We start from the raw sequence: 25,819 nt of genomic DNA, 5'->3' as shown, positions 1-25,819 counted from the left end.
AATAAGCTACCTAGAAAAAACAGTATATCAAATCCCATCCCCCTTTACCCTCAGATTTCGAGATCATCCCCCTCACCAACAAGTGCTCTCCTCTCCAACTCCACTCCTTTCAGCTCACCTTTGCAGTCTCCCCAAATCTGGTTCCTCCAACAGGAACTACTGCTCATGATCCTAGTCTGCTTGCCATCTGGGTCTCTCAGGACCAAGACACAAAGGACTTGACTAGGAGGTGGAAAAATGAATGGAGGTAGAATCCTTTTAAAGGTGGAAAGCCTGATGGAACAGCACACATTTCAAGTAAAATGGTGAGGAGGCAAGTTAGGAGGAAGCACAATCTCTTGATTGCCTAATTATTTTAAGTTACAGCAGTGTCCCGCAAACTTTGTCAAGCTGCCGCACACTAAACATAGTGGCTGCGGCTCAAGGCACCTGTAAGTGCACAGATGTCACTGTGATGACATCGCATGCATGCATGACATCATCCTGTTGACATCTGTGCATATGCGAAGGCCCTCCAGATGGGCTCTGAGTCACCAGTGGGGGTGCCAGCAGGGAAGAGGCACGGAGAGGCGCCAGCGCCAGTTGATTGCCTAGAGGACATGCCTCTCGCTGGCACCTATCCTCCCCAGTGTGTTGTGGCACACCTGAAATCTCAGGAGGCACACTAGTATGCCATGGCACACAGTTTGAGATACACTGAGTTACAGTATTTTTTGGTTACCACCTCCCACCTCCAATGCCAACAAGACACAATCTGAGCCATTGCTGTAGCAGATTCCACACTCAAAGGGAGTCACCTGCCCAACAAAGCTATTCTGTTTGATCAGTAGTAGAATATCACCTCCCCATTAATAATAATAACTTTATTTTTATATACCGCCACACCACAAACAGTTCTAAGCGGTTTACAGGGGAAGAGACTGTATACAGACAGCAACATTACAGAGAACTTTCAAAATTACATTGGCATGTTAGGTTTAGTCAAGTTTATCTGGAAGTGTTTTGGAAGTACATCAAGGTTGAAGTGGGGTCAGAGAAATTTTCAAAGAGATAAGTTTTGATTGACTTCCTAAATGTTTGGTACGAAAGTACGTTTGAGATGAAGTTGGTTAAACATTTGCTCCATTTGCCTGCTTGGAATGATAATGTTCTATCGAGGTATCTCTTGTAGGTACAGCCCTTTAGGGATGGCAAAGCGAACAAATAGGTACTGCATATATTAGTTGTGTCTGGGAATTCAAATTGGTGAGATAGGTTGGGGATCAACCTGTCATGGTTTTGAAGCAAAGGCAAGCAAACTTAAAAATGACCCTTGCTTCCACAGGCAGCCAGTGTAGTTTTTTTTGTAATATAGGCTTACATGGTCTGATTTGGCATTTAGTTATTTTAATTAGAGCACTTTTGAGCACAAGCACTTTATACAGAGATCTATGGTCGCCCACAGTAAAATCAATAAGCCACCAACCAACATATAAGATAAGTCATTTCCTTTATTTGTGTTTAAACATTCATTCAATAGTGTTGGTGTGGGTACCAGTGAGTGGCAATGGGACAGTAAAGGCGATGATGGTCCCATTGGCAACCATAGTTTGGTGTTATCACTGAACAGTTTGGTTTAAGGGTCTGAGCACTTTACTTATTAAATTATATATTTATGCATAGAGTTTAGTTCAATTTAAGCCAGAGCTGTGATACTGGAAGAGGTTACTGATTTCTTGAGGCCATAAATGAGATGGACTGCAGCATTTTGGACAATTCTCAGTCATTTGATGGTTTTCTTGAGAGATCCCAAGTATATAATATTGCAGTAGTCTAAGGTACTTAAGATCAGGGATTGAACCAGCAGTCAAAAAGAGAAGAAATCAAAGTAATGTTTAATGGTACAATGTTCCCATAAAGTGAGAAAGCATTTTTTGACTTGAGCATTACTGTGATCTTCAAAAGTCAGGCTTCGGTGACACCAAGGATTTTGGTTGTAGGATTAATTGGGTAGTATGACCCATTTAGTCTCAAGGAGGTGTTCATAATCTTGTTATTGGGACTTGCCAAGAAAATCTTGGTTTTTTTCAGGGTTCAGTTTTAATTTGGAATGCATAGTCCATGTTCTACCTTGGTAAGGACAGATGAGATGAATTGTTCTGTCTAGGGTCAATGAGGTTATGGGAATAATAAGTGTTATGTCATCTGCGTATATGTACGATTTCAGTTTTAAATCGGATAACATATTTCCCAGTGATGCCATGTAGATATTGAAAAGTGAGTGGGAGAGTGGGGAGCCCTGTGGCACTCCGCAGGGATTGGACCAAGCTTGAGAATAGGTTCCTTTGCTGTAGACCTGGTGTTATACCCCAGCATATTACTGATAATTTTGTTCAGAATATTATATGTCTACTCAAGTCTGCTTACCTGAACTCCTGAACCTTAGTGTTACCTTGACAACATCAAATGCTTTACTAAGAACCCAACAGCTTTTCCCTAAATTCAGTTGCCTGCGTACCACTCAAATAACATCAGTAAGGACAGACCTGGGTGTTACCAAAACAGAGAACAAAAGAGCAAGACCAGCCGTTTACTAGTCCCTGCAACACCTCATTAACGCCAGATGGGACCTGAATGTTATCCAAACAAAGGAACTGGCCAGGGGGGTAACTGAAATTCAGCATGCTACCGATATGAATCCACAAGTCTGTTTATCTGACATTTTGACCTCTTTGACCTGAATGTTGCCCAAACAACTTCAAAGGGACCGACCTGGGGTGTGCCTGAATCAAAGGACGCTGTTACTGCAGGACCAGCTGTTTAACTCAGCAGCTTATAAGGACGGAATTCTGCTCCTAGAATCCAGAATCCTAGCCGGCTATCCAAGACGTCAGGTCTAAAGGGGCAGACTCCTGTGTCCTACTCGCCTATCCATTGAGGGATTCCGAATGGTGAAGGGAGGGTTTACGTGAGATACGGTGATGCTAATTTATTCTTATATATATATATATATATTAAAGTGTTATTGTTTATGCTTTATATTGTCTGTGTGTTTTTCTGAGTATCTCTGATCATCCCACTTGACAGAAATTAGTGGCGGAACAAATTGGTACCAGAAGCGGGATTGATCTAATGATGTCAGAAAAACTAACTAGGCAACAAGGGGTTGAGGAGCAGGCTCCCAATCCCTCCATTCCAAATGAGAATGAAATTATGGGAACATTAATGGCCACTGAGTGGTCTGTAAAAGCAGGATTGTGTGAATCCTGTACTTTTGGAAGTGGGGATCCACATGAATTATGTGCCTCCTTACAAAAGGTGAAAATCTCAAAAGGAGAAGAGCAAGAAGTAATTTCTAGACAAGGAAGGATGATTTTGTCAGACTGGAGGAATTTGCATGAAGCTAAACAGGAATTACAATTGAAATTAGAAGAGCTGGAAAAGAAAAGGAATAAACAACAGCATGCCATTACAATGCTACAATGTCAGAATAAGTTGTTAATGGATAAGGTAGAAACCTATCAAAATGTAATAGAACAGTCAGCTATGCAATATGCACGATATAAATACAAGAAACGGAGGTGGAAAGTGAGTTACAGAAAAGTTAAAATCTTAATTTATCATCTGCCGAATGATTGGAATCCAAACAAACGGGATGGGAATATTTGGGATTCAAATTCTAATAACAGTGAGGAGGATATATGTGTTGAAGGAGAGCAGGCAGAAAGTTTAGAAGCAAGGCCTGTGAGGAAACAAAGATTACAGGGAAATCTGCAAACAGGAGAAAATCTAGTTAGGGAGGATGTTACTCCACATGAAATCATGGATATGATGGCACGCTTTACACAGCAGCCTGGGGAACCACTAATACAGTGGGTAGTTCGGGTACAGGAGCTGGGTGCAGCAGGGATTATGTTAGATGCCACAGATGCCCCTAAATTTGTTCAAATTTGTCAAGAAATAGCAGTGCAACATGCGTTGCGGAAGGATCCTTATCCTACAAAAAATGCCCAAAGGTCTTTATTAGAGATAATTAGTAGGGGTGTCACGAGGCGATATCCCCTTGAATCTGACTGGCCTTCCAATGATAAAGTTTGGTATACATTGAAAGATGCACAAATGAGAATTAAGGAAGAGGCTATGAAGGTAGCTTTAGTAATAGGTCACGCTGACACATATATGTCATTACCTTTTACTGTATCCATGAGAAATAAAATTATCAGGTATGCTGCACCGGCATACAAACAGGTAATTATGACTCTGTTGATCAATCAAACAGACAGGTCTATTTTGGAAGTCTTGGAAGCGGTCCGACAGTTAGGAGATCTGGGAGACTGGGGACCTCAAACTACTTTTGATAAAAAGAGGGAAGGACAATCCAATTCAAACAGGGCTAATCGAGTATCCCGAAGGGATATGTTTTTGGCATTAATAAAAAATGGGGTAAAGAGGGAAGAAATAGATGGGAAAGATACCGGGACTTTATGGAAAATGTACAAAAGTAGAGGATTAGGAAAGAAATCTATGTCTCAAGCCCAAGTAAGCAAGAGTGAGGATGTGCCAGTGCCAACTGCTCCTCCTGAGGAAACTGCTTCCACTCTTTATCCTGATTTAAAAGGGTGGAAGTGGTGGGAGGATCAATGATGTGAATACCAAGCCTCAGTTAGCTTGAACCAAATTAGAACAGTGTCCGCAGGTAGAGATAAATATTTAGTAGAAACCTGGGGAGCAACAGGTACAAGCTGTAGTGGACGCTGGGGTGTAGGAATATAAATATCAGGATTGGGGGGAAAATTATACAAGCAGGAAGAAAAAATTTTACAAATTTTAAAATTGGACAATTACCAATTTGGGATTAATCTATGGGATTCCTTGCCAGATATCCAAAAAGGGTTAACATGACAGCTTTCCGATGGAAACATGAACCAATGCATTTTTACTATCCCTATAGTGGAGCAATGTCCAGAACAATTTACATCCACTTGGCAAGGGAGGCAATATACATATACCAAACTACCACAAAAAATACTTACAGATGCCGAGAGGTGATAGAGAAAGCTAAACTTCCCTTCTCCCCAAAGTTAAAAACAGACTTGGGCCTTTTTGGATTTTTGGAGGCAACATATTTCACATCTGGGGTAACATATGGGGTTGGTTGGACAATAAAAAAGTAGAAATATTGCTAAGTGACCTTTATAATGTATAAAGTTTTGTTAGATAGTATAAGGAAGTTGCACTCCAAGTAATTTTGCAAATGTGTCTTTTACCTCAAACACTAACATTGTGAACCACTGTACCTGCACGTAAACCTCTCTTATATGTTTTATAGATTAAAGCGTCCCTGCTTGAATTTTTATGATTGTGTGACAGAACTTTGAAATGGAAGAAAATAGAAAAGAAGACCAGTAAAACTATATAGAGCAATTAACTTAAATTTCTATCTCTCTTTCTTTTAGAAGCTTATTATCTAGACATGGTCCGGAGAACCAATTTCACTGTGCCACATTTAAAATGCTTCCAGCAATGTGACCTGATAGTGGGAATCCAATGGATACCACATTTGTTTGTGACTCTTTTGATTAATAGTGTGCTTATTTACAGATTAAATTCAACCCTGAATCATTACTGATTGAAGAAAGCATGCCGGAGCTCTGTGTTTGTCTGTTTCTGTTATGTGTTGTCTGTTTTAGCTTATGGGGTACCCCAACATTGCACATTGGCCATTTCCAGAGTTTATTCCACCCCTTCTATTAGTCCAAATGGTACCATATCCCTTTCCAAAAAAGATTCCCCTACATACCAGAAAGCATCTTATGAAAACCATGCTCACAATGATTTTATGCTATGGCTCAAAGGTAATCGAGGCCAGCAGCGTGCCAGATTTTAGGAATAAATGGGACGCCCATGTGGGATCCCTACGTGGGTCAGGGCAAAACATTGGCTAATCTTAAGGGCAAAGGGTCTATAGAGTGGGCAGACTTGATGGGCTTTGGCCCTTTTCTGCCATCATCTTTCTATGTTTCTATACAGCCCAATGATAATTTAGTTAGGGGTTATATTATAAAAGGATATCTGAAGAGAAATAATTAGAAAGCTTTATACCTGGTAAAATGGTGTTCATTGGTATTTGATATTTGCTAAATAAAATAAAAAATGGTCTCTCTTTATTTAACTTACCAGGTATAAACAGTGCAGTGCACATCTCTGACATAAGTTATTTTGGTATCACATTCTGTACGTGTGTATGGTCTCTCTTAAATGACATAATAATTATGTCCAGAACATAAAAAGATGTATTTTCTGAATGTCCTACAGAATACCTTTAAGTGCATTAGTGTTGTTTCTATTATCTCACACAAATACTACCTTACACACAAGTATTGTGTCACATGTTATCACCTTCTGTACATAAAGTGGTTTTTCTCCTTTTTCTCTTATACTCTCTTTTACCACTAGGGGGGTTTAATGTAATTAAAGCATTGAAGATAAACAATCATGAGGAAATATTTTCCTTGAAAAATCACGTACTGGGAAATGTTATTACACATAGACTTTCATCCTTTTGTGATAAAATTGGTCAGCTCTGCTCTCTCATTCTGATAATTTGGCTAACATGCTGGGTTAAGAGAAAATTTCACCAGACCGAGAAGATGAAGACGCAACCAGACATACAGTGCCGTGCCATGAGGCTGTTATGTGGCACCAACTGGGGAATAGAAGTGAGCCCATATCCTGCCACTTCACATTAGGGCTGGTCTCTGGAGGTGGTGCCTGAAAATTACACGAGTGAAGGCATGTGAGTGGCATAGCAAGCCTATTGAAACCGGAGCATAGCCAGACCCTAACCAAAGATGCTAAGAAAAACGGGATACCAGATAACTGCGGTGATCGATGGTGAATATGAAGCTACCCTAAATGTATGCCATGAGTAAGAGCACAAATATAATATTAATAAGATTATTAATTTTCATGATTCCCAATACGTGATACTTTCAAGTGAAAGGCCTAATTAGCAAGAAATATTAGGGAATGCAAGAACAACAGGTTTAGCACATAAGGAAATAAATTATGAAGGGAAAATTAATTTTCCCATTTTACCTTTGCTTAAAGGTAGAATAGATACTTTTGTTTCTGAAATACTGGCTGGCAAAGAAGCATATTTTGACTCCAGAGTAGCAGATGTATTTAGAAGGGAAGGTGAATGGGTGACAAATACTGTACATAATTATGAACTAACGCTACGATATGATCAGTTAATGTTACATGTCGTTAATGATATCACAAAGAATTAACTTTATCGCATTGATTTAAAAACCACATCACATTCTGTACCCTTAGATAGAAAATGGTGTAAATTTTGAAATGAAACAATGTGTCTTTAGTACTGTTGAACTTGTGATTCCTGCTAGTCAAGCTCCCTTTTCAGTATGTTTACAGAATGTTAATGTGTTGCAGTGAGCAACTGAATTTTGAAATAATAACTTGCATTCTGTGGCAGATCATATTGAAACTACCACTGCAGTGATATGGCATAAAAGGAGTTTCTTCATTTTGTACTCTATAAATTTGTTTAACTATCTTTTAACCTTTCTTAATTGTCGGACACTCTCTCCCTTAATTCGGAGGACTTCTAAATTTGGAGAAGCAAACTTGAGTATCCAGGAGTGGAATGTTATACCCCAGCATATTACTGATAATTTTGTTCAGAATATTATATGTCTACTCAAGTCTGCTTACCTGAACTCCTGAACCTTAGTGTTACCTTGACAACATCAAATGCTTTACTAAGAACCCAACAGCTTTTCCCTAAATTCAGTTGCCTGCGTACCACTCAAATAACATCAGTAAGGACAGACCTGGGTGTTACCAAAACAGAGAACAAAAGAGGTAAGTACGGTTTTTTAGGAAACCTGTGAACCAATTTAGTACATGTTCGGAAATGCAGATGGAATCAAGGCACCGAAGCAGGATGTCATGATCAACAAGATCAAAGGCACTGCTCAAGTCAAACTGCAGTACCAGTGCACTTTTTCCCCGGGAAAACAAATGGAAAAGATGGTCAGTCATAGAGGCTAAAACTGTTTCAGTGCTGTAATTTGTACGGAAGCCAGATTGAGTCGTGTAGAATGCTGAATTTCTCTAAATAGGCAATGTTAACCAGACCTTCCATTAGTTTAAGAAAGAAGGGTATGTTGGCAATGGGTCTGTAGTTGGCCTTAGGATCTTCATTTTTCTCTGCAACCTGTCTCTATTTTCCCCCTAAAGCTTCATGAGCAAAACAGCCAGCTCTAGCTGCCAACTAAGGGTGACCCTGCTCAATATCGCAACATTTCCTTAAAATTAAAATCCGAGATATTGTTAGGGGAGAAGAAACTAACGACCTCTCTGGGTATCAAGCCCACATGGATCTAGAGGGCTAGGGATGACCATCTATGGCCTTCTACCAGTGGGTGGATCAATCTCTTAGGACCATTGCTCCAAAGCAGTCTTTAACTGAATAGTCTTGCATATCTGCTATCTAGTGAGGACAGAGAATACTGGAGAGCTGAGGTGATGCCAGCAATCAAGCTTTCTTTTCCTGGTAGAGAAGCAACACCTATGTGAATGGACTGGTTTGGTGTAATAAGGAAATGTGGTTACTGTAAGAGGGAAAGGGTGTAAAGAGAAATAAACAGCATAGTCGAAAGAGGTGCTTTGAAAGGTTCTACAGAAAGAGGCTGAGTCTCCAATAAACAGACCTTAACAGTCAAGGAATGTGATCTCCTATATTGCTTTTGCAAGGATATCACCATATGGTCTAAACGCATAACTTCTCGGTGACATGCCTTTCTTTGAAAACTGATATATGCTATTATTTCTCCCCATAGAATCGCTTTAGCAGCCTCCCAAAAGAGGGTGAGGTCTCCTATATGTGCCCTATTGGTTTCTCTGTAACATCACCATTTCTCCATCAAAGAGTCAAAATATTTTTGATCTTTATATCAATAGCAGGGGAACCGCCAACAAACATTATCCTTTGGTGCTAATATGTTGGCCCATACGACTTCTATCCAGGCATGGTCTGAGATTTCTATTGGGCCAATATATGTCTCAGTCACATCAGAAAGGAGATTGAGTGGTCAGGATATAATCTATTTTTGACATGGTTAAATGTGCCCTGGAAAGATGAGTAAAATCTTGCTCTAAAGGATGTAACATTCTCCACACATCCACCATGCCAAGAGTCAAACATAACAATGATACATCCTTGATTGATTTAATGGATTCCCTACCCATTGAGAGGGATCTAATGTGGGATCATCAATCTCATTAAAGTCTCTGCCCAAAAGTATTGGGGGTATCTCCACATTGCAAAAGAATATTTAGAACAACCCCAGGATTATTAGGAGCATAAATGTTGCATAACATGTAAGGTTTAGAATTCTAACTAATTGGAGGCAATTACATACCAGTCCAGGGGATCCTGAATCAATTACCTTTATACCTTTTCTAATCAATATCAGTACACCAGCTTTCTTACCCTGAGCTGGTGTTCCCATGAAAGTTCTCCCCCCCCCCCCCTGCCCCTGCCATTTGCACAGTTTAGCATGTTGTTTTGAATTCAAATGTTTTCTGCAAAAAAATGCAACTTATCATGCTTATTATTCAACAGAGTGTTTTCTGTCTTTTTACTGGAGAGTGGATTCCTCCCGCATTCCAAAATGTAATCTTAAGAGTCATAAAAGGAGACATTATTGCAATAATGTCTATGATCCTACCAGAATGCTCAGGGAGTTTCCCACCCACCACTCCTTGGTCTATCCTAGGAAAGAAAAATATTGTCAACTTAGCCCAAGGGTTTGCCAAGTCCCAACCCTCCCCTTCACCCAACAACTTCCTAAAAGATACCCCAAACCAGCATTACATCATCTGACTGGAGCACTTAATAGCATTATCTCCTGTAAGAGAGCCCCACATTCCCGACCCCCCCCCCCCTTTCAATCCCACAAACCCAAAAAACAGCCTGAGCACCACCTATAAGTGCTTCCTGAGAGCCCAGAAACCCACCCCAAAGCTTTGGTAATCTGACCCACAGTTAATACTGATGGCACATTACCAGAAAGTCCTGTTCCCCAAATGTGCATGCAGTCATTCAAGTATTCCCTTAACAGACAACTTATGAGTTGGTAAGGCTAGAATCTCTGAAATGTGGACCTAGCTTTGTCCAGTGGCATAATAGCATTCCCCAGATTATTCTTTAGAATTATCTTGCAAAAAAATAAAAAATTGAAGAGAGTTCTTTCAAGTAAGCTTCAACCCCAGAAAAACAACATTCCAAATTGCTCTTAGTAGCTGTTCTTTTGCAGAACTGAACAGGAAAGTTCTTCAAATAATCCTCAACTGACAAGAAAATAACACCCACATAAGTCTATGCAAGAGAGAACAGTAATAGCTGGAAGCTCCATTAGAGAGAGTTAAAAGGTCATCCATAAATTTAATAGCCGAGTTTACTTCTTTAAAATCTAAGACATGAAAAAAAAACTGGCTGCTTCCTGTTTTTGGCCCAATCTGTGTGCCCTTTCGATCCTCAGCGGCCCAGATCTGTTTGTCAGCTGAAGGGACTCTGAGAACCACAGCTCCAAGAACCACCGAAGGTCTTTATCCAGAACAGATTCAGCAAGGTTCACCAGCCTTAAATTATTGTGCCACAATCTATTTTTGAGGTCTTCAAGTTTGGTCTCCAGTTCAGTGATACAGGGCTTCATTTGCTGATACTCCTTGGCTAGCATTTGAATGCGATCTTCCAAGTCTCTGACACAGTGTTACACATCTTTAAGTTCTACAGTAAGGCTGGCGAAATGCTGATCCATGGTACCTACGGTAATTTGACAATTATTAGTTGTGGCTGAGTCCCTATAGTGTGCTCTACTGCTGTTTCCACCTCAGTGGTAACTTCTATTCAGGCCAAACTCGGCAAGGTGGGTGATGCTGGGGCAGCACAATCCGACACCTTTGTTTCCACTGACTTCTCTTTCTTTTCTTGGTGGTTTCATTGTCATTTAGTTAATATCTGACAAGGAATCCCTTCTGAGAATCATATGCTGCATTCTCACAATCAAAAGAGGGCAATGCAAATCTTTTTGGGTTGCAGTAGTTGCAGATTAGTGTGGGGTTATCTGGAGCTGCAAAGACCCACAACGTCACAGTTCCATGGCTCCACCAGAAGTTCTAGTTTTGGACAATTTATATCAAAATCCAGTGACCCTAGCAGCTAAACTGTTTGGAGTGACTGGTCTGTTAGGGAGAAGAGTCCTTCAGCAACTAGTCAAAGAAACAAGAAACCTCAATGGTTCACGGATGAAATCTCGTATCTCATCAAGGAGAAAAAAAGAGCATTTCTTTCATACAAACGTACGGGGAAAGGAGAAGCTAACAGTGAATACAGGGCCAGGTCTGCAGAGGTCAAAACAGCAGTTAGGGAGGCCAAACTACGAGTGGAAGAAAATCTAGCAAAGAATATTAAAAAAGGGGACAAATTCTTCTTCAGGTATATTAATGATAGGAAAAAGAACACCAGCGGAATAGTACGCCTTAGAACCCCGGATGGGAATTACGCAGAAGCAGACTCTGACAAAGCCAAACTACTGAATGAATACTTCTGCTCAGTCTTTACCTGCGAGGCACCTGGACACGGACCTCAGCTGGTATCAAATTCAAGCGTGGAAGACCCATTTCAGAACTTTGAGTTCACACCGGCTGACGTTTACAGCGAACTGGCAAGGCTCAAGGTGAACAAAGCCATGGGACCAGACAAAGTGCACCCAAGAGTGCTCAGAGAGCTGTGTGGAGTCCTGGCAGAGCCATTAGCCATGCTCTTCAATCTTTCCCTAAGGACGGGGAGAGTCCCACTAGACTGGAAAACAGCTAATGTCGTTCCTCTGCACAAAAAGGGTTGCAGAGCAGAGGCTGCGAATTACAGACCGGTGAGTCTCACATCGATAGTGTGTAAACTCATGGAAACACTACTTAAACGCAAGTTAGACATGATCTTGGAGGATGGGAATCTGAGGGATCCCAATCAACATGGATTCACTAGGGGTAGGTCATGTCAATCTAATCTCATCGGCTTCTTTGATTGGGTAACAACGAAGCTGGACTCCGGGGAGTCTCTGGACATAGTATACTTGGATTTTAGTAAAGCTTTTGACAGTGTCCCACACCGCAGGCTTTTAAGCAAGATGAAATCAATGGGGATAGGTGAGACGCTAACTACTTGGGTCAAAGATTGGCTGAGTGGTAGACTTCAAAGAGTGGTGGTCAATGGCACCTTCTCTGAAACATCGGAAGTGACCAGCGGAGTCCCGCAGGGCTCAGTCCTGGGTCCACTCCTTTTTAACATATTCATAGGGGACTTGACACGAGGGCTTCAGGGTAAAGTAACATTATTCGCCGATGACGCCAAAATATGCAATATAGTAAGGGAAAATGATTTGCAGGATTGTATGACGCAGGACCTGCTTACATTGGAGAACTGGTCCTCAACATGGCAGCTGGGCTTCAACGCCAAGAAATGTAAGGTCATGCACCTCGGTAGCAGGAATCCATGCAAAACCTACACCTTAAATGGAGAAACGTTGACCAGGACGATAGTTGAGCGAGACTTGGGAGTGATCATCAGTGCAGACATGAAGGTTGCAAATCAGGTGGAAAAAGCATCATCCAAGGCAAGACAAATGATGGGATGTATCAATAGAAGTTTCGTAAGCAGGAAACCTGAGGTCATATTGCCACTGTACAGAACCATGGTAAGACCTCACCTGGAGTACTGTGTGCAGTTCTGGAGGCCACATTACCGCAAAGATGTGCTTAGAGTCGAGTCGGTTCAGCGGATGGCCACTAGGAATATTTCGGGGCTCAAGGGTCTCTCGTATGAGGAGAGACTGAACAAACTGCAGCTCTACACTCTGGAGGAACGCAGGGAGAGGGGAGACATGATTGAAACGTTTAAATACATCACTGGTCGAGTCGAGGTAGAAGATGACATCTTTCTACTCAGGGGACCCTTGGCCACAAGAGGGCATCCGCTCAAACTCAGAGGAGGGAAATTTAGGGGTGACATTAGGAAGTATTTCTTCACGGAAAGAGTGATAGGGCACTGGAATAAGCTTCCGGAGCAGGTGGCCAAGGCCAACAGCGTGCTTGACTTTAAGAATAAATGGGACATCTATGTGGGATCCCTACAGAGGCCTAGCAAGACACTCAGACTTGATAGGGCGGGTCAGTAGAGTGGGCAGACTTGGTGGGCTGTAGCCCTTTTCTGCCGTCACCTTTCTATGTTTCTATGTTTCTAGATAAGGAAATATAGACTTGATAGGGCGGGTCAGTAGAGTGGGCAGACTTGGTGGGCTGTAGCCCTTTTCTGCCGTCACCTTTCTATGTTTCTATGTTTCTATGTTTCTAGATAAGGAAATATAAGCAGCCCCTTTCTGTGTAGACAAGTGGGCACTACTGTTAGACAGCTTAAGAAGCCTCTCTGGGCTGCTAAATGTCCAAAGGCAAGAACTCTCAAAGTCTTTTCAGTCTAATTTTGGAGAAATATTCTATATAGTGTGTGAATATATGGGTCTAGTAAACATACTTAGTCTACCATGTCTAGGAAGACTGGGTCTAGTAAACATGTTCAGTCTTCTATGTCTAGGAAGACAGGGATGATTTTCAGAGGCTTGATCTGTACCTCTCCAGTAATGAAATTAGAGACATCATGGATTTGGTCTAATGTTTAAGTAGAGACAGTACACTCATAAAATCTAGTGTGAGAAAACAAAAATTACTTATAAAGATTATTTTATGTATATGTGTGTATAAATATATAATTGGGTGGGGGGGAGGTCTTGAAAAAGAGAACAAACAATAAATAATTTAGCAGAAAAAAAAAGAGCACCATACCCAGATTTATACCGTAGTTTGAACAAAATTAGACTGAAGAGATTTGAGAGTGGTTGTGCAGGAACTACCAGAAATACTCTGAAAAATTTTCACAGCTATCTGCATCAACACCATCATATGGCATCACTCCTTTGTGTGGCAGATTTATAAATTATGTTGACTTCAGGTAATATACAAGAAAAAGCTGTGTGTCAGATACTAAGGGCCTGATTCTGCAAATGGGCATCCTACCGCCGTCTGGCAGCCAATTGGAATGTATTATTATTTTTTTTTTTTAAAAACCCACACCTACCCAAGGCAGGACGCCTACAATGTACGTGTTTGTCACAGATCTAGGGAGATGTGTAGGGGTACTTAAACTCGCCCAATGAATATGCATGAGCAAGATTTGCTTATAAAGAAGATAGTAGGCATACAAATTTCTCTCAAGCATATTCATTAGGGATATCTTGAAAACCTGACTGGCTGATATATACACACACACATATTTATGTATGGGCAAGTGTCCCTACGTGTTTCCCTAGAGCCACAACAGAAGCCTAAAATATAGGTCTACAAAATGCTAGCCTACATTTCATCTGAAAAGTACACGCGGCTGGCTGAACTGATTGCAGCACAAGAATTCCCAAACAGCTGAGCCAGCAAGATTTCCTGAAAGTCAGCTGATCAGGGGAAAATATCCCTGCTACAGTCAGCTGAGCTGGCAGCAGCAGAGGACCCCCTTGACACCCACATGGCACAAGGGTTGTCCACTCCCCCCTGACACCCTCCAACACAGATACTCCGCTCTGAGCTTGGCAGAAGAGATGCCCATTCCCTCCTGCTGCCGACCCTCTGACCCCTCAACCTAAATCCCTGACACCTCCTGAACCCCCAAACACACCACCAGACACACCCCTGAAACACCAACACCCCACCATCCCTAACAGCCCCTCCCCCTGTACCTTTAGAAGTAAGGCCGGCCAGAGGGATGCCTATTCCCTCCAGCTGGCAAGTTCACCTCTTCAAAATGGCGGATCTTCCCCATCCTGGATGCACAGGGGAGGGGCCTAAAGCCTTGACTGGCTTCCCATATGAGAGGCCTTAGGCACCTGGGCCAATCGGGCCTTAGGCCTCCTTCTAGGCCAGATACCAAAGGCCATTCCTATGGAGGGGGCATCTGTATTGGACCAGCTTCAAGGAGTCCTGCCAGTTCAACTCATTGGGCTTCTCTTGCCGTGATCAGCTGATGGCAAGAGATCCCTCAGCAAAAATAGGCAGGCCTCTGTAGATTCAGTTAGAGAATCAGGGAGGAGGGGTAAGGCGTCTGTTCTTTAAGACAGATGCAATTTTATACAGGATGCTGGGGTGTGTTTCTCAGCCACTTCTTAAGCAGTCGCTGAGACTGGCATCCTATACAGAATCTGCCCTTAAGGGCATATTATTATTGGACAAGTCTACCAAATAACATATTAAGACTGCAACATTCACTAAAGACAGTAAAGAATGAAAAGATTAACTGTCAACTCAACTCTCCAGTCAACTGAACACAAATAAATCTTTAAGGGTCTGAAAAGCTAATGCAGAATTTAGGTGGACTTAAAACAAAAAAGACAACCTTAGAGATTATGATAATGAATGAATTTATTACAATTTACAAAGTATAGTGTTCGCTGTAGCAATTCATGATGTAGATTAATTAAAGTACTGTGTCAGCATGCATGCTGAAGAATAAAGTGGCATTTTATTTTATAATGGATATTTTGATCATTGATATACCTCAGCAGCAAGCCCACCAAACAAAGCAGTCTTCCAAACTATTACAATGGACACCTGAAAATTATGAGCGCAACAAAATTGGGGATTTTGCCATTTCAGCAAATTTCTTACTTTTCCTTATCTGTCTTGGCTTTTTTTATGTTCTTCTGCAAATGGCTTGCTTTGACACGTTCATAGTATGTGTATTTGAGCTGGTTCCAGGCTGTCTAGTCTCTCTAAAGCTGAACAGACAATTGTATAGACAGATCATCAGATGTGTGTGATTAAGACTAGTAAAACACCAGTTTTCCCTTTCTTTTCTTCAGAATATTTTCAAAATATTTCACTGTGAGAGAAACAGAAGGCAGGTATATGCTGTGGATTTCTAGTTTTTAAGACACATGGAAAAGTTGTAAAGACCAAATTTTACTCCTTTATTAAAATGTTAAGATAACAAGGTTACAGTGCTTGTACACAGTAATTTGTGCACAATTTTGCAAAAGTTTTCCCACTATTTCCAGTTACAGTATTTTATTTCCTCACTATGGGGTTCCTTTTACTAAGGTGCACATTAGATTTAGTGCATGCCCATGTATACCTATGAGAAGCATGGCACTTACATACTAAATCATTAGCTGGCCTGGAACTTCCTCTCCGACGTTAGAATTGACGTCAGAGGTGAAGTCTTGTGAGTCCGGCATTTGTACGTGCCTGGCCTAGCTCAGGGAAGCAGCAGGGAGAAATCGGCTTGGTGGCTTAGAGGGTAGGGAAAGAATCGTGGAAGTGGAGAAATCAGCGCGATGGCTTGGGGGGGGCAGAGGGAAAGAGAAAGAAAGACAGGCAGGGGGAGAAAGAGAAAGGCAGAAATAAAAAGAGGGTGGGGGAGAGAGTAACAGGCAGTCAGGGGGGAGATAGAAAAAAAGAGAGGCAGAAAGAAAAGGGAAGTGGCAGAAAGAAAGAAATATTGGATTTACAGTCAGAAGGAAGTGCAACCAGAGACTCATGAAATCACCAGACAAAAAGGTAGGTAAAATGATTTTATTTTCAATTTAGTGATTAAAATGTGTCTGTTTTGAGAATTTATATCTGCTATTTATATTTTGCACTATGGCCCCCTTTAACTAAACCGCAATAGCGGTTTTTAGCGCAGGGAGCCTATGAGCACTGAAAGCAGCGCCATCTCCCTGCTCTAAAAAACACTATTGTGGTTTAATAAAAAGGGAGGGGGTATATTTGTCTATTTTTGTATAGTTGTTTCTGAGGTGACATTGCATAGTCATCTGCCTTGAAGTCTTTGAAAACCCACAGAATATAAATGATAATTAACATTTTCTCTGCGTACAGTGTGCTTTGTGTTTTTTAAAATTTTATTGCTGGTAGATCGTTTTGACTTGGTCATTTTAAAAGTAGCTCGCAAGCCCAAAAAGTGTGGGCACTCCTGCTGTAGAGCCGTTCTTGTATGACTGGATGAGCTATATTTATCTTTTTTTTTAGTTGTTTAAATTCATACAGAAATAAATGGTTAGATTGAACCTAATGATTTAATTAACGCCTTTCCCTTTTTTAAACCTCTATACCATTTGAAAGAGGGCAAATATCTAATTATTCCCTTCTAGCATTGGATACTTCTTAAATTTAGTAAAAATATTCTGGCACAAGTGTCAAACCTTTAAAAAGGAAGTCATATTGAGCACTGGAAAATAATAATAATTAACTAATAAAAATAGTACACATCTAGGGCTCCTTTTACTAATTTGCGAAAATGGTTTTAGCGTGTGCTTAGCGCACGCAGAATTACCACGCGCGCTAGACACTAATGCCAGCATTGAGCTGGTGTTAGTTTTCCCGCGTAGCGCGGGAGTTTGCGTGTGCTAAAAATGTTAGCACACCTTAGTAAAAGAGGGGGTTAATTTTCCCCATCCCGCCCCACACGGCTACTTTTTCATGCCACCTGGCTGGAAAAAATTTCTGGGGAGAACACTGAAGTCATATTGAGCACTGGAAAATAATTAATAACAATTAACTAATAAAAATAGTGTACATTTAGTGATCTTTTTACTAATGCGTGCTAGCTGTTTTAGCGAACTCTAAACGCTAACGCATCCATAAACTATAATGGACACGTTAGCGTTTAGCTTGTGTTAAAATGGCTAGCAAACCTTAGTAAAAGGACCTTTTCATTTTCCCCACCACCAAATTTCCCCATCCCGCCCCCCCCCCCCCCCCCCATGGCCACTTTTTCATGCCACCCGGCTGGAAAAAATTCCTGGGGAGAACACTGGGTGTCATAGCTCAACAGAGGAATAACGTGACCTCAAAGAGATAACAGAAAAGAACACTGTAACGTGATTGACACATGATGGGCAGCATTGTTTGGGCAGCCACCAATGTAGGCGCCTTTTGCAGAATCCAGCCAACTGTGTCCTCAAATAATTGGATCAATAGGCCTATAAGAACCTAAAATAACTGGATCCTCAAATAATTGGTTCAATAGGCCTATAAGAACTGACATACTGGGTCAGACCAGCGGTCCAACCAACCCAGTATCCTATTTTTAATAGAGGTCAGTCCAAGTCACAAGTACCTGGAAGAGTATCAAAAATATCAACATTCCATGCTAAACTCTAGGAATAAGCTGCGACTTTCCCTAAATTGTACTGAAAAATCTTGCACTGTAACTATGACAAATTTAGCCTGTAATATGGGGGAAGCCGCTGCTTGCCCTGGATTGGTAGCACGGAATGCTGTTACTCTTTGGGTTTTTGCCAAGTAGTAGTTGCCTTGATTGGCCACCATGAGAATGGGCTATTGGGCTTGATGGACCATTAGTATAACTCAGTAAGGCTATTCTTATGTTCTTATATGGATATTGGTATTAGATCCCTAGTATGTATTAAGTTAAGATAAAAACTTGTACCAGAAAAAAAAGTGTACTGTTACTATGATAAATAGTAACCTGTTAACTGTATATAATGTACGTTAACTTGTAACCCGTACTGAGCTCTTTGAGGACGGGATGGAAAACGAATTAATACCACTTTAATAATGGTTTATGGATCTTTTTTTTCCAGGAATGTGTCCAAATCTTTTAAAACCCAGCTACATTAACTGCTTGTATCGCTTGTTCTGGTAACGAGTCCCACAGCTTAATTATAGGCTTAGTGAAAAAAACTTTTTGAAAGAGCGATCAATCAGTTTACATTTACCCATTCCTCTCCATTCAGGGTTTTATAGAACTCTATGATAAATATGATCAAGCAATAAACATGTTGAATAATAAATATTCTTTCTAAACTTAACATAATAAAGGTACTTTGAAAAATCATATGAACAAATGAAAATGATAAATGTGCATGCTAAGAACATTATGCTCAAAATCAATTTGCGCATAAAAATTTGCAGAATTTAAGTTATTTGCAATGGCAATTTAAAGTGCATGTTTGAAATGCCTTTGCTTAATGAGTCTGCAGAGTGTCTTCCTGACTTAATTTCAGATCTTAAACTTGATCAATGACATTAGTGGTGCATGAAATCACTAGTGCATCAATCACTGGTAATATCAATTTTATGAATAAATTTATTTGATTCAAAAACTTGTATTGTCCAAATAGAAATACTGATGTTTATGGCATCGATTTATAAATATTTTTCATACTATGTTTGTTGCATGTTCATCATATAGCTTGATCATAGGCCTATATGCGAGCCAAGTTTTTATTGTACATAAAGCCATTTGTTATAGAAGAATAAAATGTGTGAATGTGTCAAGTGTGTATATTAATTTCCTTTAGAAAGCTCAGGGGTAATAAGTATAAGGTGAGGGTCAGATATATAATACTATACAAAAAAACAAAACTGACCTCTAATAATAGCCAGTCACTAGAGGGTGATCAAAAAATATATAGTTTTGAAAAAGCTCAGAGATATGAAACTCTGAAGGGAAGGCTGAAAAACCTCCCTGTAATAAGAGTTCACCTTCCAGTCATTACATCATCGAAAATTTTTTATCAAGTTAAGGTATTTACCAGAGTCTTTTAGAGTGTGATCAAGAGTTTTATGGATTTGCAATGACTGGAAGGTGAACTCTTATTACAGGGAGGTTTTTCAGCCTTCCCTTCAGAGTTTCATATCTCTGAGCTTTTTCAAAACTATATATTTTTTGATCACCCTCTAATGACTGGCTATTATTAGAGGTAAGTGTGTATGTTAAGCAGTTTTAAATAACATTTTTGATAATGCACTTAAGCTGCCAAATTGTGACCTAGATGCACTAAGAGGATCGGTAAGACCACATGGGTCTGCACCGATCTGATTTCTTGACCGATTCAGAAAGAGCTACTGATACACTAAAAGGTTTTCATGCAAATGATTCACGCGGATGTTTGTCGTAATCCCCAACTCTGCTGTCCAATGATCGCTGTGAGAGCGACTCACACATGCGCAAAGCCAGCAGGGGAAGCCCCAAACTCAGCCTCCTGCTGTTCAGGGCAGGAAACCTTTTTTTTTTCTTTTACTGGGCACAGATTCTGTGCCTATTACACACATACAATATCTGCCCATTAAAAAGAAGAAAAAAAAAAAAAGCCCTCCCACAGCCGATGACAGTCCTCCCCAACAAAGGCAGCTTTGGGAATCTCCTCAACCCGCACTAGCGAAAATCGGCCATTCCCTCCTGCCATTCACCCCCCACTCCCACCTGTGGGATGACCACTCCCTCCTGCCACCAAGGCCCACCACCACACCAGGTGCCCCTCAAATATCCCCCCCCAAAAAAGGCAAGAGGGATGCCCACACCCTCCTGCCAATGGAGGTCCCCGAGCCCTCCCCCCAGTACCTTTTCAGAGAAGTTGGTGCAGGAGGGAAGCTCAGTCCATCCCGCTCGTAGGCCTGTCAGTCCAAAATGGCGGGCCTTTCACTCCCCGGTGCATATGATGCATAGGGATGGGTCTAAGGCCCTGATTGGCTCAGACTCCTCCCCCTTGTATCCCATGATACGGAGGGAGGAGCCTAAGGTACTGATTGGCTCAGATGCCAATCAGGGCCTTAGGCCCCTACCTCTGCATCACATGATGCACCAGAGAGGGAAAGGTACGCCATTTAGGACTGGCGGGCCTAGGAGCGGGACAGACTGAGCTTCCCTCCTGCACCAACTTCTCTGAAAAGGTACAGGGGTAGGGAGTGGGTTTTAGGAGACCTCCGGTGGCAGGAGGGAGTGGGCATCCCTCCTGCCTTTTTATTCAGGGGGGAAAAGTGAAGGGTAGGGGATATTTGGGAGGCGCCTGGTGCGGGAGTGGACATCACTCCTGCAGTTTCACTGCGGCGGGAGGGAGGGCGGGGGGTTGCCACGGTAGGAGGAAATCCTCCTGCTAATTTTCTTTTGCGGGGGGTGGGTTGGGCATGGCAGGAGGAAGTGGGTATACCTCCTGCCATTTTCGCTGGTATGGGAGGTGGGGAGCCGTCATTGACTGGGGGGTGCTTTTTTTCCCTAATGGGGCAGATATTGTGTATGTGTAACGTGCACAGCATCTGGTCCCAATAAAAAAAAAGGTTAGACAGGTAAGCAAGCAACTGGTCTTGACCAGTCACTTTTTTTGGATCATTAAAGCAATCACTTTTTTTAGTGCATCGAGAACCTATGTTAGATCATCAATTGCTCTACTAGTTTACATGGCATTTTAATATTAATTAGCTTATTTGCATGATCGGATTGGGGAATGACCGATCGTGCAGAAAACCAGGCAGTGAGCCGTTTTCTGCATCAGGTCAGAAAATGTGATCGTCGCTAAAGCTGTTAAAACAGGTTTAGCGACGATCGCTAGCTTTAGTGCATCTGGGTCTGTGTCACTAATATCTGCACACTGCCCTCTTTCTTTGTTGGTTACACAAAACTGATCATGTGCTGATAAAGTTCTGACTTCATTAATGGAAAAACTGTTGTTATTCTGAGCAGATAAGGTCCTACAGAGAACCAAGCCCCATGCAGTTAGTCCAGCTAAAAATTAATCTTGTGTGTTAATGCTGCAAATACACCATGACTGGAGCAGCATGCACCTTAGCACTATAAATTAATTCAATTACCCATGAATAATGTAGGAAATATGACCGTTTCTTGCCTAATAAAGAAAAAAAATATTTGTAATAAACTTGTATAAACAAGGATATACTTGTATAATTTATATCTAAACACACAGTACATCAATGAATTTTTTTAATGGTAATCATTACTTACCAAGAAAGAAACAAAGGAGTAGGGTCTGACACAATGTCTTCCAGCCAATATAAAGTTTAATAAATCAAGCCTTTTTTAGTCCAATGTTAAGTTTAAACAAATCAAGACTCGACACGGAACCATGTTTCAGCAGACACCCGCCAGCATCAGAAGTCACAAATTGTTATATCATGTAAAAATTAAATGATCCCAATAAAAAAAAGGAAAACCTCTTGCTCTACTTCACAAAGAAGCATCCAGCAACAGCAAATGCCAAGCGTTGAGTCTTGATCTGATTAAACTTTACATTGGATTCAAAAATGTCAGACCCCCTACTCCTTTGCTTCTTTGTTAATTTTACATGGGGGGGCAATCTTTTTTTTTTACCCTGTTAGGGTTTTGGTGGGGGTTTTTGTTAACCATTACTTTCAAATGGTTCTATATAACCCAAGGCTTCCAAAACCTGTTCTGGGAACATCTCAGATTTCAGGATATCCACTATGAATACACACAAAATCAATTTGCATACACTGAACATCCAGTGTGTGCAACCTTATCACACGCATATTCATTAAGAATAAAAACCTAGCTAGTTACAAGATTCCCAAAAGGAAGCCCTGGAGTAATTGAATGAAGTGGTTCTTTTGAAGCTATTCAAATAGACACATTGGGTCAATTTTCAGCAGTGATGGTCAGATTTGTTTTTTGGGTTTATTGTGTTTTTTATTTTAACACAAACTGTGGTCGTTTAAAAAAAAAAGTGTGTATTCAGAGCCATTATATGAACAGTTTACTCTAGATCACTTATATACATAGTCACTTAAGCAATAAGGAAAAGCAGGGGATGGAATGCAGGGCAATTGCCTTGGATCCCATGCCACAGGAAGCTCCAAGTCTGCCTCATCTGAACATGAGCCTCCTCCCCAATTTCTTCCCTGGATGCTACACATCTAACACCAGCCCTGATACAGATAGCAGTTGAATATCCCCCATAAATATAGCTAGTCATTACAATCTAACTTTACCCAGCACTATCCAGATAGTTCTGAGGCAGTTAGAGACAACTGCGCTGTTGAAAATAGACAGAATTTATATGATTTATCAGCGGTCACTAAATTTATAAGTCCTTTTGAATATCAAAATAACAAAATGATTGTGGATGTACTAGTTTGTAGTTTAATAAGCGTCCAAATAATTTAAAAACAATACTCTTAAAAACAATCCACTATGGGTACGCATACAGTCACAAGTGACCCACAAGATAAAAACCAAGTAACGTATAAAATACAAATAACCTAACATAGGCCATGTTGTGGCAAAATAAAAATGCCTTCCGCAGGGGTCTTATGGGGTACTAAAAGAAGGAAAGAGAAAAGATTTAGAAATTAGGTCCTTACCTAAACTAAACTAAACTAAATCTTGGATTTATATACCGCATCATCTCCGCAGATGGAGCTCGACACGGTTTACATGGTTAGGGAAGGAACGGAACTCCAGTGGAATTATATAAGTAAGAGAGGAGAGAGGTTAGGTGTAAGAGTGCCAGGAACGGGACGGGGTTACGTTTTGGAGAAGAGCCAGGTCTTCAGATGATTACGGAATGGTAGAAGTGGGCTCAAATTGCGGAGAGGGGAAGGGAGACTGTTCCAGAGCTGAGCGATTCTGAAAGGGAGGGAGGAGCCAAGTTTACCAACAAGGGAGATGCCTTTTAAGGAGGGGTAGGATAGTTTTAATTTTTGCGTGGATCTAGTGGAGGTTGGATTTGAGGAATTCCAGGATAGAGGGATAAAAGGAGGGAGGATACCATGGAGGATCTTGAAGGTTAGACAGGCACATTTAAAGTGGACCCTGGAAATAACGGGAAGCCAGTGGAGTTTGGATAGGAGCGGTGAGACATGATCAAACTTACTTTTTGAGAAGATAAGTTTGGCCGCGGTGTTCTGTATTAGTTGGAGTCTGTGAAGGCTTTTCTTTGTTACGCTTAGGTAAATGGAATTGCAATAGTCCAATCTGGAAAGGATAATGGATTGTACGAGGACGGCAAAGTGTTTTTGGTGGAAGCAGGACCTCACTTTCCTCAGCATGTGAAGGCTGCAAAAGCATTTTTTTATCAGGGAGTTGAGGTGGTCATTGAAAGATAATGATGAATCTATGGTGATGCCCAGAACTTTGCTAGAGAACTCCAGCTGAAGAGAGGAACCTGTGGGCAGCGGGATTGAAGTGGGTAATTGATCAAGTTTGGGGCCGAGCCATAGTAGTTTGGTTTTGGACTCATTCAGTTTCATTTGTACAGTGTGAGCCCAGGATTGAAGGTTGGTTATGCAAGAGGAAATGTTAGCTGCGAGATTGGTGAGGTTTGCGTCGGTCTCGATGAGGACCAGGATATCGTCGGCGTAGGTGTAGAGTGTTTCTAGGGGGGATAGGTGGAGAAGGTTCAGGGAGGACATATAAATGTTAAAGAGGATGGGAGATAGGGGGGAGCCTTGTGGGACTCCACAAGTCGGTTTCCATGGGGAGGAGGAGGAACCATGTTTGGTGACGGTGTAAGAGCGAGAGCGTAAGAAGTTCGAAAACCAGTCGAGGACTGTAGAACTGATGCCTATCTCGGAGAGTAGGAAGATTAGAATGTCATGGTGGACAACGTCAAAGGCAGCAGAGAGGTCGAATTGAAGGAGAACGGCAAATTTTTTATGAGAATGAAATTGTTGGATCTTCGAGATAAGGGAGGCCAGGAGGGTTTCAGTACTGAAGTTGGGTCTGAAGCCGTATTGATAGGGTAGGAGGATAGAGAATCTTTCCAGGTAGGCTGAAAGTTGGGAGGAGACGATGGACTCTAGCAATTTGGTTAGGAGCGGAATGTTTGCTATAGGGCGATAATTGGATGGGGAGGAGGGGTCTAGGTCAGCTTTCTTCAATAGGGGGGTCAGTGCAATGCGTCCCATTTCAGGGGAGAAGAGGCCCGATAATAGGGCAGAATTTATGAGTATAGTGAGAGAAGAGATGGCCTGTGCGGGTATTTTCTCAAATAGGTAGGATGGGAATGGGTCCAAGGTGCAGTTGCAGGATTTCAGTTTCAGGCAGAGTTTGAGGACCTGAGAATCGGATACTTGCTCAAAGGTGGTCCAGGATCTATTGACTGGGATGGGGGTGGGGACCTTTGTAGTAGGATCGGGGGAGGCGGGCACCAGAGGGTTGTAGGAGACTGCAGGAGGGAAGGAGCTTCTCAAGGCGGTGACCTTTCCGTTGAAGAAGTTTGCTAGTTGATCCACTGATGGGGAGGAGGGAAGAATAGAAGGGTTGGTGTTGGGGGTTAAGGAGCGCCAGATATTGAACAGCATACTATTCTGGTTTTTCGATCTGGAGATCTTGTCACCATAGAAGTCTTTCCTAGCTCTTTTGAGTGTATTGTTGTAAGATTTAATGTTGACTCTCCAGATTTGTTTATCTGCGGGGGATTTCGATTTTTTCCAGATGCGTTCCAGGGATCGACATTTTTGTTTTAGCGCCCTGTGTTGTGGGAGGAACCAGGGGGCCTTACGGGAGTAGGAGATGGTTTTGGTGGAAAGCGGGGCGAGAGATTGGTAGGTGGATTCTGAGAGAGTGATCCAAGTGTGCCAGTTGGTTGCAGAATCTGGTGGCTTAGGCTTGGATGGGAGATTGTCAAGAAATTTGGACCAGAACTGGTCACTTGAAATTTTCTTGCGGAAAGTAATGGACTTAGAGGACTGCGGAGAGGTTCCAAGGGGAGACATGAAGATGGGGAGACAGAAGGTTCCTAGGAAGTGATCGGACCAGGGAACGTGGTCCCAGCGGATGTCATCGGTTGAGGTTTTGTAATCCGTGAGATCGAGGAAGCTGATGAGATCTAGTGAGTGACCTTTTTCATGAGTTGGAGAGGAGGCGGGGGGGGAGAAGCCGAGAGAGATGAGGAAATTATTGAAATCGGATGCATCTTTGCTAGAGGTGTCA

The 25,819-nt window shown here is 41.6% G+C and overlaps 1 protein-coding gene across 6 annotated transcripts in view; it reads right to left on the bottom strand.

Annotated features, from left to right (window-relative positions):
- The window catches only part of NDEL1 (nudE neurodevelopment protein 1 like 1), a 102,444-nt gene that overhangs the window by 5,972 nt on the left and 70,653 nt on the right, over window positions 1-25,819 (bottom strand). Inside the window, exons 9-10 of one of the 6 annotated variants that reach the window (XM_033961240.1) lie at window positions 21,721-21,755; window positions 15,594-15,988 (exon numbers count right to left, since the gene is read on the bottom strand). The exons of 2 other annotated variants lie outside the window; for them this stretch is intronic. In XM_033961240.1, the coding sequence (XP_033817131.1) occupies window positions 15,933-15,988; window positions 21,721-21,755 (91 nt within the window). In that variant the 3' untranslated portion in view covers window positions 15,594-15,932. Of the gene's footprint in view, window positions 1-15,593; window positions 15,989-21,720; window positions 21,756-25,819 lie in introns of those variants that run through there. 3 more of the 6 variants (XM_033961242.1, XM_033961243.1, XM_033961244.1) reach the window with 3 other exon arrangements.

This window comes from Geotrypetes seraphini, chromosome 10, assembly GCF_902459505.1.
Source record: "Geotrypetes seraphini chromosome 10, aGeoSer1.1, whole genome shotgun sequence".
NCBI lineage: Eukaryota > Metazoa > Chordata > Amphibia > Gymnophiona > Dermophiidae > Geotrypetes > Geotrypetes seraphini.
This window is presented reverse-complemented; position numbering and strand designations above follow the sequence as displayed.